Source organism: Aspergillus neoniger, assembly GCF_003184625.1.
Source record: "Aspergillus neoniger CBS 115656 unplaced genomic scaffold BO87scaffold_20, whole genome shotgun sequence".
NCBI lineage: Eukaryota > Fungi > Ascomycota > Eurotiomycetes > Eurotiales > Aspergillaceae > Aspergillus > Aspergillus neoniger.
In genome coordinates, this window is record NW_020291148.1 from 585,037 (window position 1) to 598,366 (window position 13,330).

General features: G+C 51.7%; 3 protein-coding genes across 3 annotated transcripts; all 3 read right to left on the minus strand.

Moving 5' to 3' along the window:
- Nucleotides 1-7: 7 nt before the first annotated feature.
- cyp4 (peptidyl-prolyl cis-trans isomerase) lies at nucleotides 8-1,464 on the minus strand (the record flags this gene model as incomplete). Its single annotated transcript, XM_025626772.1, has 5 exons — nucleotides 1,076-1,464; nucleotides 679-848; nucleotides 493-599; nucleotides 254-436; nucleotides 8-35 (listed from the first exon to the last, which is right to left on the minus strand). Exons 1-5 carry the CDS (start codon nucleotides 1,269-1,271, stop codon nucleotides 8-10), a joined length of 684 nt encoding a protein of 227 aa, XP_025478857.1. The 5' UTR covers nucleotides 1,272-1,464.
- Nucleotides 1,465-2,562: 1,098 nt separating this feature from the next.
- On the minus strand, nucleotides 2,563-5,422 carry BO87DRAFT_397917 (putative cell polarity protein; the record flags this gene model as incomplete). The annotated part of the gene is made up of 3 exons (XM_025625346.1): nucleotides 2,563-2,961; nucleotides 3,014-4,111; nucleotides 4,169-5,422. The coding sequence occupies 3 exons, from the start codon at nucleotides 5,420-5,422 to the stop codon at nucleotides 2,563-2,565; spliced, it is 2,751 nt and encodes a 916-aa protein (XP_025478858.1).
- Nucleotides 5,423-8,105: 2,683 nt separating this feature from the next.
- hmg1 (HMG-CoA reductase) lies at nucleotides 8,106-11,880 on the minus strand. The gene is made up of 4 exons (XM_025629648.1): nucleotides 11,400-11,880; nucleotides 10,960-11,328; nucleotides 8,553-10,900; nucleotides 8,106-8,484 (listed from the first exon to the last, which is right to left on the minus strand). Exons 1-4 carry the CDS (start codon nucleotides 11,739-11,741, stop codon nucleotides 8,145-8,147), a joined length of 3,399 nt encoding a protein of 1,132 aa, XP_025478859.1. The 5' UTR covers nucleotides 11,742-11,880; the 3' UTR covers nucleotides 8,106-8,144.
- Between the last annotated feature and the right edge of the window lie 1,450 nt (nucleotides 11,881-13,330).

The following is a 13,330-nucleotide window of genomic DNA, read 5'->3' on the forward strand; positions in this document are numbered from 1 at the left end:
TGGCTATTTACGAGGTGGATATTACTTGGATCTTTCTATCAATACCGTAAGATTTAGAGAAATGCATATAGTTACTGCAATACGATGGTACAAGCTTGAAGGAAACTTATTGACAATTGGTATGGACACTCTAGATTACACCGGGTAGGGAGAAAGAGAATTGTCCACCATTAATCCTCACAATGCTGGGTTTACACCAGCTCGTGGGATGATATCCCAATTTTGCCATCTGTTATCCTTGAAAACCGCTTACAACTCACCGCAGTTGACGATGGTGGGCTTGACGTTGGAGCGGATGGAGCCGGAGGAGGAGCCGAGGGCCTCGATCTCCTTCACGACCTGCATGGAGTCGGCATCGGCAACCTCACCGAAGACAACGTGCTTGCCATCGAGCCAAGAGGTGACAACGGTGGTGATGAAGAACTGGGAGCCGTTGCTGCAGATGCTGTTAGCTGTCTGAAACGTAATTTTACGAGTGATAGTAGAACTTACGTGTTGGGACCAGCGTTGGCCATGGAGAGGAGACCGGGCTTGTTGTGCTTGTAGATGAAGTTCTCATCGGCGAACTTCTCACCGTAGATGGAGCGACCACCGGTACCCTGGATGATGATATCAGTCAAATCGGTCTCTCCCATACAGCCGCCCACGGAGGCGGATTAAAATAGCAGGATTACTCACGTTGTGGCGGGTGAAGTCACCACCCTGGAGCATGAACTGGGGGATGACACGGTGGAAGGTAGAGCCCTTGTAACCCTCACCCTGGGGCTTGGTGCAGAGCTCACGGAAGTTGCGGGCGGTCTTGGGGACGTCCTTCTCGAAGAGGTTGAAGACGATACGGCCCGTCTTGGCTAGAGAGCAGGAAAGAGTTCAAAGTCAGCCAAAGGATTCAGCAAGCATTGAGAGAATGCATTTTAGTCCAAGGATGAGAAGAAAATCGCGATTGTGGGAGAATTCCTTCTATGGAAGACATCCCAGCACTCCCATTTTCTTCACAAGGAGGGGTAAAATCATCCATGCAGGAAAAAGGGTGACGACAGCAACGAAGGACGATGAGGAATAGAAGAGGACAACTTACGGGCACTGGAGCCCACGGGGGCGTACTGAACTTCAAAGAAGGCTTGAGTGTTTCCAGACATGGCTGCGGATGATTGATGGAAAGGACGAAGAGAGAGGAAGGAAGATTGCTTGCAATTGGGGATGGAGAAGAGGGGACGAGAAGCGAAGGGCGAGCAAGGTGGGGTTATTGTTGACCTCAGGCTTCGGGAGAACATTGTTGCTGGAGGGGCACTGGCTGGCTAACCGCTTCCGTCCTGTGCGTCAGCCCATGCGCGCCAATCATGCAACTTGCCAGGCCATCCGCCGTGGGCCTCAGGCCGCTCCGTGGAAGAACATGGAAGTCCTCCGACCGTCCAGTAGTGAAGTGAGTAGCTACCAGCTACTCTAGTAGTAACTTAAGTAGCTTGCTCACTCCAAAGCAATCGGACCAGGGGGGGGGGATAACTGCCATTGGTCCCCTTATATCATCGGGGACGGCCAATGCAATCGGGATGCATCACTTACAGTACTATCTAAAGAAAAGAACTGAGGTAGAAAAGAATAATATCTCGTCTCACGAATTGCGGTAGCTGGTTGCTTGCTGCTTTGCTGGCGTGGAGAGCAAAAAGAACTGGAGAAACCGCGTCGGACAGCGGAGGAAAATATTCCTGCTACTGCCCCAACCGGGGATAGCTCATGATTAGCTAAGACCCGGTTCGGTCGGAAGCTTTCCAGAACCAGAAATGGTTCTCACCTCTACAACAGCACTAAGACAGCTGGTCGGACACGTGATTGACCACTCAACACACCTGTCTACCATGTAGTAGTAAAGCAATTCTTGGATTTTTTGATATCTACCAGGAAAGCTGTCAAAATTTACTACTCCATTCATCGCGGAAAGCAATGGCCGCAGCCAATCGTATACCACCATCACCAAATCTATCTATCGAGCCATCTAAAAGGACTCCAGGAAAACAATAACCACGGCACACAAGAGAAAGAAGACCCCCGTATGGTCAATTCGAATGTCAGAAAAGAAGAAGCAAATCCGGGGGAGGTTGAACGTGTAAAGAAAATGCCGCAGTATAAATTCTGAAAGAAAGACGAAATCAGTCCAGTCCTACAAGGACCATCATGCAGAAAGGAAGAAAAAAGCGCTAATCAAATAGAAGCAGAGAAAAATATCAACCGCAAATCCAAAATAAATCAACAAAAGATAAAGAAAGGGAGAAGCGGAATAAAAGTACATCGCTCCTGAAATCAGGGTGCGTCTGGGAGAAAACAAAATCTGTCGTAAAGCTCCACCAGATTACAACACGTCGTTCCACATGGTTGCTCGTTGTCATGCGTGATAACTGCAAAAGTAAGGAAAGCGAGATTGCAAGGTCCAGCAGTTCGGTTGGTATCATGGTGCCAAATCAGCATGCTAGAAAGAGATAGAAGTGAAAAGAGAATAACGCCACTGCGATTCTCGGGCTGAAGAAGCCTAGAAAGAAACAATATCATGATGACCCTCAGGCGGATAGACTATCGGAAATCGTCCTCCTCCTCAAGGCTCGCGGGGTCCAATTGATGAGCAAGCTCCTTGGTTACCCGGGGAATCTCAAACGCAATGGGTGGAAGCTTGTTGGTTACTTCTCGGAGCCCCTCAGGACTGCTAGAAGCCTCACCCTCGGCCGCAGCGCCTACAAGGCGGTGCTTGTGGTATTCCAGCATCTCGAGGACAGGATCAATGCGTTGCCGAAGAGCCGGGCTAGCCTCTGGTCTCTTGACAAAGTGTTGAACCGACGAGGTGACATTCGTCACCACAGAAGAGATAGCAGAGACATGGGTGCTGATCGTGGTCAAATCACGATCGGCTCGAATGCTGTCGATGAGGGCTTGGATTGACTGAACCAGGCCATTTGTCTGATCCTCAACGTAAAGCTGTCGCCTCAGTTAGTACACATTACCAGTATCTAGAGATATTATAACTTACCTTCATCTCTTGAATTTCGTGGTTCTCGGCTTGCGCGCTGTAGTCTTGCACTGCCACCGAAATTCCGTGGGGAGCGTCAGGCGGGAGGCTCATGGCACTGTAGACGGAATCATTGCGACTGTGTCGGCTTTGACTAGGAGCCACGCTGAAGTAGTCCGGGGACTTCATCTGACTAAACTGAACCTCGTCGTCGTCGTCCTCATGGGACTCATCAGGTGGAGTGGATCGGATCTTGACGAGGCGTATGAGTTCAATAACAGCAGCCGACAGATGAGAAGCAGCGGCATCCAGAAGGGAGACAGGTGAAAGCCCATTGGACTTCACGAAGTTCTTTGCTGCCGTGATCAGGTTGTTCGCAGTGGTAGAAAGCTTGCTTATAGCCTTCGAGCGCAGTGCCGATGACCCATCGCTAGGGTCTTGACTTTCTTGCACGTCCTGCAGCATATGCCGTACCGCCATAACAACAGCATTGATCTGGCGTGTCACGACATGGTAATCTTCGTGGCGTGCAGTGTGTAGCAATTCGTCAATAGATATCTGGAACTTCGCGACATGAACATCCTTGACCAAGCCATTTTCATGGAAGATATCACGATCTCTCGTAAGAGTTGCGGCATCGGAACGGATTTCTGTCCCGATAGATGATGTGCGAAGGTGTCCTGCCTGCGCCTTTGCCTTCTCATAGCGGGTCTTCCATTGTTTGACTTGTTCCTCCAATCTGTGAACCTCGGTCGTAAGCTGCTCCTCGTGCTCCCACCGGGACTGACTTTGCTCGGACAACTCCCTCATTTCCCTCAAGAAGCCAGCTGCCTCCCGTCTGACCTGTTCTGTCACTGACCGCTGCTCTTGCAGCTCGGTCTGCAGGCTTTGATGCTTGATCTCAAGATCAGCAAAGCGGGCCTGCAGCTCTGGGTCTCCAGTGTTTTGCCGTGATGCTTCTTCCAACTGGCTCCGGAGGTCGTTTTCAATGGCCTCATGCTCGGCCCGAACCTTGTCCAGTTCCAGCTGCAAGTTGCTGTTCAGATCCTCGGCCTGGGAGATTTTGCTCTCCAGATCCGACTTCAGATCCTCCCATTCTTGCCGTTCGCTGCTAGTGACCTGTGAATCCGGTTAGCAAGCGCAACCAATGGAAGTCGAGAAAAATCGTCTGCCTACATCTGACGTGGTTTGACTTTCTCGGATTTTAATGAGCTCCTCATCCTTGGATTTGACCAAATCCTCCAAGGTCTCAACCTTGCTCTGGTCTTCCTGGTACTTGGATATCTCCTCATCCTTAGACTTCAGCAGATCCTCGAGCTTGTTCACCTTATCCTGCAAAGCAGAAACCTGGGATTGAGTTTCCGCCAAAGCCTTTCTGTCGGCGTCTGCTAGAGTAGCCCCCGTCCCCCGCCGACTTTGCAGAACCGCATCTAGAGCAAATGCATCGCTCCGCGCATCATAATCGTCCTCCGTACCTGCTCCATCATCATCGTCCTCGATCATAGTACTCTTGTTCGGGACAATAGTGTTACTTTGGAATGATTTAGCCATTGGGCCATCACCGTTCATGCCTGGCGGCGGCCCACCAAGTGACCCTTGGCGTGGGGGATACATCGGACTTGCTGGAGGTCCACCAGAGGGATAGCCCATTCGAGACGGAGGGCCACGAGACTGCGAACGCGGCCCTCCCGGCGTCGGGGGGTATCCGTTCGGTGGATAGCCATTGGATGGCCGTCCGCGGTAGCTGGGAGCCGGACTCAACCGACGAGATTCTCTAGAAGGGAATTGAGGAAACCGTCGCTCTAACTCGGTATAGACATCCGTCGCGAGATCTCGGAAACGCTGGTGCTGAAGCGAAGCGAGCTTTTGGCGCGCCTGATTGCGCTTTTCATGGAAGTCCTTGCGCGGTGGCAGGAACGGGGGAATATCAGGGCGAGGGGGTCGGTTCGGAGTCGGCATGGCTGCTTGTCGCCGGAGCAGTTCATCATAAACATCGGTACTTAGTTCGTGAAATTGAGTGGCGGAGAGTCGTAGCAGCTTGTCGCGGGCTTTGCTTGACTTGCTTGCTCGATCATCACGATGGGACGCATGAAGGAACCTCCTGAGGGCAACGTAGTGCTGGCCTAGGACCTCCTCCATCTGCTTGTGTCGCTTGCTGCGTTGATCCGACAAAGTACCATCGCTCGATCGTGCTGCCACCGAGCTCGGGGGAGAGGGATTCCCGGCATCGCTGACCGGGCCCGATGAACCGTTTGTCAGTCCTGCGCCATTTGAACCGCTGGGTACGCCGGAGGTAGGGGGTGTGGCAAGGGCGCTGCGAGTCGAGAAGGTCGGGGAGAAAGGAGGATCCGATTTCTGATACTGATTGATGCCGGACCAGTCACTCCCGTCCACGGAGACAGGTGACATAGTCCCGGAGGGAGCGTTCATAGGGGGGTTTGCTGTCGGTAGGCCCGGGGGCTCCGTGCTCGCTAACAGGAAGGGGAGATATGGGTCGGTCCAAAGCCAATATGCTTATCACTATGCATCCGAGGTAGGGTGAGGTTGCGACTCCAAGGCCATTGATGAGGACTGAGTATAGGTATCTGAAAATCGGAGGATTTCGCTCGTGGCGGGTGATAAGGAATGGACGGCCGCTGCGACTGGGAGGGGGCTAATGCTTCCTCCGAACAGAATGAAAACAAAGGAAGGAGAAATCCGATGCGGAATGTAGAATAGAACGTGCCGGAGGCACCTGTGTCAACAGAAGTCGGCACGGAGATACGACCGGTCACCAACAGGCATACCAAATTTAATAAATTAATTTGTAGCGACCACGAAAAAAAGACCTAAAGCGGCGGCCTTTGGGGAAGGGGAAAGGAAAATAGATCAGTAGGGATTGGACCTAGGCAGAAACAAGCAGCGGGAGAAGCAGCAGCCACCGCCGAAGTTGACCTGGGTTTGGCGACGCCCCAAGGAGTGGAGTTTGGAAAAAGGGCCGGACTAGGGAGTGGCCGAACTTCTTTTGGGGGGGGAGGAGGAGGACTTGGAACCCAAGGGGGAAAAGGTTGAATGAATGAATGACTGACTGACTGACTGACTGAATGAATGGAGATGGATGAGAGATGGGCTAGGCTAGAAAGATGGAGCCGGGGGGGGGGAGAGACGGGCGGACACGATGGTGAGTGAGCAAGTGAGAGAGCCAACGACCACTTCTTCCTCTTGGAACGGGAAATTATTTGGCGGCTGATGGAAGATACATCCACAATACCTACACAGGTACCTTACTAGAAACCTTGGAAAGAACTCCGTTCATACCATACATACCTGGAAGGTATGGTACGGTATGTTCGTACGACCTCAACCTCCATGCCAGAAGCGCCTGTCGCGGACAAGTTCTTTTTCAACTTACCTTTACTTTTTCTCCACGGATCTTTGCGATCTTGGATGTGCGATCAGCTGGAGTTATCATTCTTATCCATGATCCATCCTTACTTATCGCGAGTAAACCTGAGACATTTTCCATCATGACATCGGGCACTAGAACTTTGAGTGGGTTGCTACAACTACATTCTGAGACACAAACAACCACCTTCTTCAACCCTACCTACCAGAAGCCAAAGATCGCCTGGGATAAAGACAGTACCGTGACTGGCTCATCCTGCCCTCAATCTTTGGGTGCTAAAGTAGGTTGTGTATGGTACGGGACCAGACAAGACAAGTTGCAAAATAATACTCCACCGCCCATCCGCCAGGAACCGATCGAGCCTCGCCCGGTGTGGCGGTGATGCTGTGTGGCCCCCCCATTTCTCTTTAGTGAGTTAGTACCAACTCTCCCTTTTCCCCGACCGCGGAACCGATAGAACTGACACAGACACTCACTCTCCCCTTCCTCCATTCTTCAGCAGCATGCTTCTCCTTCCTTCCCACATGGATTGTGATTCGCTAGAGGGTGTATAAATAAAGTAACATGCAAGTAAAATGAAGTCATCAAGCATGTTTCGATGCTGCATGTTACATGCACACAATCGCTGGAACGGCTTTGCTGGATGTACTCTTGAGTCGAATGAGTTTCCCATTCTGGCCCAGCCCCCAACGCTCGCTCCATTTCCTCACCCAGTGCGCGCCTCCACATAGTTCGAGGCTAGTTCAGGAGGTGCTCAAATTACTGCCTGCTTCGGCCATCCTCCAATCCTCTGATCTTTGGGGTCCAGACCTTCCCTTCATCTTCCTTGTCGCTTCTTCTCTGCTTTCTTTCCCGTGCGTTCGAGCTAGATTCGCTCGTCTCGTTGCCTGGGCTATAATTATACTTTTTACTTACCCCAGCACTGCCCGGCATCCCGGAGACTAGATGTATTAAGTGTATTGCATATCTATCAGGGGCAAGGAAGCAATTGAAGGAGCCCAGTCCGGCCAGAAGTGAGTATGTTGGTTACTTTCAGCGGAGATCCCGTGCCTCCGACTCCACATTTCTGGGAAGGTCACGGTCACGCCTTTCTCTCTCTCCCCCCGTCTAGATACTATTCCTCGCACGGTGGACAAGACAAGAAACATGTAATGTCTGCCGCGGAGGACATTGCTCAATGTTATGGAATGGCTCAGAGTCTAAGAGCATAGACAATCCCAAGAAGAGAATGAACCCCAAATCGAAAAGAATAAAAGAAAAGAATAGAAGGAACAGAAAATAAACTTGAAACAAAACCCCTGGATATCTTACTCCATACATAATCCGATTAACATCATGACCGAATCTTTCAAACAGCGAATCTTCCTGCTCTTGAAGAACTCGGTTTTGATAATCTCCCGGTCTTTTGCGATTTCCCGCCGCCAATCGATCCGCAGTCTGGTCGACTCATATCAAGCACATCAGAGGTTCCATGCTCCACCCACGGTCCAGCATGAGATGCGCAGGCCACATGACAAGCCAAACCACGAAATATGTATATGCTATAAAATGTACAATACAGGTTGCCGCACTGCTAAGACAAACGGCAGATGCCATCCCAAGTAGCGACGGGCCAAAAAATGCCAGAAAAGGTATCTTGGAGGTCAGGAAGAAGTGGGCGGAGAGAGGTTCGGGGAAGGGAATCTGCTAGTAGCAGTATTATCGGTGTACATAATCTCATCACGTAGCGGGTCGGCGAGGCGATTGCAAATGCATTAAACGCCCCGTTCATTTCGAGGAGGTCATAGCAAGGCCACGAGCTGCGCCGACGGCGGCAGACACAGGCGTTGCTGAGCGCGTAGGAGCAGCGCTGCGGTTGTGGGCCATGTGTGCCCGGACAAGGTGGCCTGCCGCAAGAGCAGAGCACAGACTCAGCTCACCTGCAAGGACTGCAGCAGCCACAATCCGTGCAAGCTGACGGGCATTGTCACCAGGGTTGGTGGGGTGAGAGCCGCGCACCCCCAGGAATTCAAGCATGGCAGATTGTCCTTCCAGGATCGTGCCACCGCCGATGGTTCCGACTTCGATGGACGGCATCGACACAGCAATTTGAAGATTGCCGTCAAGGCTAGAAGTAATCGCAATCAGTATATAGTTTCCCTGTCATAAGCTTTGTAATGGACAGGAATGACTTACTTTCTCATAGTAGTAATACAGCTGCTGCTTTCCACGTTCTGGGCAGGATCTTGACCAGTGGCAAGAAAAACAGCAGTGACAATGTTGGACGCGTGTGCATTGAAACCACCCAAGCTTCCTGCCATGGCACTACCAATCAGGTTCTTACTGGTGTTCAGCTCAACGAGGGCATTGACATCACTCTTGAGGACGTTGCGAACAATCTCTCCAGGAATGATAGCTTCCGCCACAACTGACTTGCCACGTCCGTCAATCCAGTTCACTGCGGCAGACTTCTTATCAGTACAGAAGTTACCGGAAACCGAGATGGTGGCCATGTCATCAAAGCCGCACTCAGTAGCCATCACGTTGAGCGCCTTTTCGACACCCTTGGAAATCATGTTCATGCCCATAGCATCACCAGTGGTGGTCTTGAATCGGATATACAAGTAGGTACCAGCGAGAGCGGTCTTCATGTGTTGAAGTCGGGCGAAGCGGCTGGTAGAGTTGAATGCAGCCATCATGATGCTTTGGCCCTCTTCCGAGTCAAGCCAAACCTTGGCAGCAGCAGCTCGTGCAAGCGTAGGGAAGCCGACACAAGGACCACGCGTCATGCCGTCACCAGTCAGAACTGTAATCGCACCACCACCGGCATTGATAGCTTTAGCACCACGGCTGGTACTAGCCACCAAGACACCTTCAGTAGTAGCCATAGGGATGAAATAGCTTTGACCGTCAATCGTGAGGGGACCGGCAACACCAACAGGCAGAGGCAGATAACCAATGACATTCTCGCAGCAGGCACCGTGGACCAGAGTGTAGTTGTAATCCTTGTAAGGAAGCTTGGAAGTTTCCAGGGAGCTCGTGAACCCAGAAGTGGCCGGAGTCCGGGCCACGACAGATCGGCGGATCTTGACGGCGCGCGTGAATGCATCGAGACGGCTCATTAGATCCTCATTTTCCATAGTCTTCTCGAGAGCATATCCCGGGATCTTGCCTCGCAATGACAGGTCAACCAATTCCTCGTCTGACAAGTAGGCAGCCCGCTTCTCCTTCAAAAACAGTTCGCATTCACCAGCAGTCCGCTTGGGGCCATCTTGGTTGTTCAGATCAATTGTGGGATAAACCTTGGGCTCCGGGGGTTCCACTTTAGGGGCGGCGGTCTCAGGCTCCTTGATGCTCCACCTGGCTGCGTTGAAGAGATAACCGTTCAAGACGATGCTCAGGGTCAGAGCTGCGATAATCCATTTGCTGATAATCGGGTCTTCAATACTCTTCAGCAAGCTTTCGATGACACGGCCACCAACAGCGTCCAAGAATTGGTCGCTGTACTCGATGTCAAAGGACTGACCCTCCCCAAAAGCAGCGTAGTGCACAGAGGGGTACTCGAGTTTATACTTGATTGGGGGAATGACGGTCACAATCGTCTCCATCATCTGGCTCTTCGCGGAAACATAGATCGAGTCGAGTCCATTCTCGGCCACCTTGAAAGGGTCAATCGGCGTGGGAGCGAGTAGATTGGAGACGCGCGACAACAGGGGAAGACCAGTTGACTTGCGGAAAGGAATGGCGGAGAGATTCACAACGTTGACCAGGATAAATCCTCCAACCATGAGGATCTTGAAGCGGCGGACATTGCTAGACTTGATCTTCTTTCCGAAAAGGCTGGCGTCGCTTGTTCCATCATTCTCCGAGCCTGCTTGGGGCCAATCATTGTTCGCGGCGACGTTCTCCGCAACACGCTGGGTAATCCCATCCTCTTCGAGGGCTTTGCGAAGTGCGACATGGCGTTTGATGCGAGTAATTTCGAGCTTGATACAGAGGATAGTGGTGTAGAAAGTGAACAGCAAGAGGCAGTCGAAAAACAGGATCCATGCTGCAAGGAAGCAGAACTGCCTCAAACCGCCTTGAACTCCAGAAGCTGCACCGGCCACAAGAATGGCGATCTCGATACAATAGTCCCGAACGATCTCAAAACCTTGCTTCTTGATGGCAGTCTGAATGGAATCCTGGATGGACCGGGGAGTGCTGGGAGCCACTGGGCCACCAGTCTTGCCAGCCCGGACACCTTGGCGCTTATCAACTGAAGCGCTCAGGACAGCTCTGGTGAGAATGATCGGCTTCTCGAACCCAATGGTTACGACCAGGAACGGAAGACCTTCTGACAGAAGCAGCATATTGATGGGAACGCCAAGCTTGGTGGTCACCAGAAGACCAAAGAGGAAGGCAAAGCATCCAGAGAAAAGAACCGTGGTAGCAAGCCAGAAGTTCGAGCCCAAACGCCGCATCGAGAAGAAGAGCGAGACAAAGCTGAGATGCATCGAAAGGTATCCCAGAGTCATAATGACGATGTCGATCGTTTCAGCGTGCTGCATCGGGTTAGCATGGACTAGACCATATAAAATTTAGAACTAAAGGGCATAAGTACCTTGACCAAATCCACGAAGGAACCCCATGCGTCTGCCAGCCAAAGCTTGAGAGCTCCGCTGGATCCGTAAGCCGGACCGCGAGCAGCCCGCATAATCCATTTCTTCTGCTCTCCTCCATCCTCGTCGACAGAGGGTTCGGGGATCTCCTGAACTGCCTTCAAAAACTGAGGGACCTGTTCGAAAGGAAGTGTGAACACGAGAGACGCGTCATGGGAGAAAGGCGAGAAGAGATTGGGCGTGTGAGGCACCCGTTGTGCGGAGGTATTGGCAGGAATCGGGACACCATCGGCAAGAGGACCGGTGGAAGCTGACTTCGACAGGGAATCCGGGAAAATAAAGGTCGTCAATGCCATATGTTGAGCAGTCTGCTTGAACGGCGGTTGTTAGAAAAAGAACATTGATCTGATTTTTAACATTAATAGACCAGTTTCCGACTTACATCATAGTCTTGGGCAGTCAGAGTGTCTTCCACCTGCCATTTCCAGGAGGTACTCTCCCCGAGACGCAGGTTTCTGCTACCCTGAAGAAGGGTGTCCACATCCACTTGGCCGGCAACATCTTTAGGATTTCTAAAAGAGTCGAATAAACTACCTTCAAGGAGACCGACGTAGGTAGTGCTGGCAAGAAGAGCGAATACGACGATCGTGTGAATGGGATGAAGACAGGCACGGCGAGAGAGGAATTGCAAGCCACTGGTGACTTGACGCTTGAGCCATCCAGGCTCAGCATCTTCCTCCGCGTCCGTAGACCGGAACTTCCTTGGGATCAAAGTCGCGGCCATGATTGTTGTCGACAGACGAGAAATTCGAAGGAAAGGAGCGGTGTAGACCACGTCTTGGAGGGGAAAAGCGCTCTGGAAGAACGGTGGGTGAACGCGGTGAAACCCTGCGAGGAAAAAAAATGACTGGCGTGCACCGTCCCACGCTTCACACGGAAGACTCTCCTAGGTGTCAGAACCTTATGGGTACCTCCTCCAATGTCAATGGCATGAGGCGAAAGCGATAAACCAGGTGTTGCTTATCGGGACTGCAGGGATGATAGCAGGCGTGCGATCAGTACATCAGACCGTTGGAATGCCGACGGGGGCGAAAGAGGGAAGCGCGGGAAGAAACCTACCTGGCAGCGGAGAAGATGTCGCACGTCTTCTTGCTATGCCTTGGAGCCAAGTTCCCAGCAACGGCTTCTGACTGAATACACCCCTTTAAGGATTTCCAGGTCGATTCCTGCCCCTGAGGAACGAAATGTGGAAGCACTTCCACGGCGTGGCACACAGGCGGTGGGATTATCGTAAATCCGTGAATTTCGCCGCTTGAACCACAAGACCGCCCAAAGAGCGCGACCAATTACAGGCAAGCGCGGATATGCGGTCCGCTGATAGTCCGTGGGTAGTGTCGGTAGCAGGTTCCCAACAATCCTGGTAAGTAAGGCAGATGTTATGCAGGACCCTAGGATCGACTCTTCAAGCCGTCGATCAGACCTTTGGGTGTGAAATAATGGGAGAAGAAAAAGAAGAGGAAGAAGGAAGGAAATGAGTGGAGAGAGAGGAGGGGGGAGCGGCCGACAATAAAGAATTCAAATAGGAAGCAGAGTCGAGGTAGCGAGGACCGGACCAGCCCAAACGGGAATTACTTGGGATGGTTTTAGTAGCCTGGAAACGGTACCATTGTTCTTTTGCCTGGTGGGTATTATTCCCTTACCAGCCAATCCGTACTTTTACCAACCTGACCGTACTCCGCTTATCGGGAAGCTGCCAGCCTCAGGCCATCCATCCACCCACTCCATATAACCACCTTCATACCACTTGGGATGATGTGAGCTGTATTGAAACCACCGCCGCCACCCTCAGCTCAAACGCAATCAAGTGACACAAAAGTCCGTCGAACCAGATCGCAGATTACGTTGTACACAGGATTCCAAAGGTGTCTAGTGTCACCATTTGCATAATTCCCGGCCCTACCCCCTGAAGCCCGGGCAAACCAAGACGGGCAAACAGAAACTTCAGCCTCCCGGCAAGCAGCGCGATTGGTACATCTACTACATCGTGACAGGGTCTGCCTTACTAGCGTCCCAGGTCATCTAGATGTTTTGCGGACTAACTTAAACGGAGTTTTTCTTCGATGACATGCCAGAGCGTTATCAAAGCACTCTTCCATCTGTCATCAACCTTGCTTCAAATGGATTGGACTGACTCGGCAGTATCATCCAAGTCTTCAGTAGACCGCTTCTTTTGAATAATGGCCCAGGAGTCTGCTCAAAAGCAAGGGACCTACAGGAATACCGGCTCTTTAATAGGGTCGCGAAACATGTACTATCCGTCGTAGCATCGTCATTACATCCAAGTTAATGGCATATTACAGTCATAGTAAAGAC

Excerpts from the sequence above, each read along its gene's own strand:
- hmg1 (XM_025629648.1), bottom strand. The coding sequence starts at position 11,741 with ATGGCCGCGACTTTGATCCCAAGGAAGTTCCGGTCTACGGACGCGGAG. Across the intron at positions 11,329-11,399 it reads TGACTGCCCAAGACTATGAT|CAGACTGCTCAACATATGGC; the intron begins GTAAGTCGGAAA and ends CCGCCGTTCAAG. Across the intron at positions 10,901-10,959 it reads CCTTCGTGGATTTGGTCAAG|CACGCTGAAACGATCGACAT; the intron begins GTACTTATGCCC and ends AACCCGATGCAG.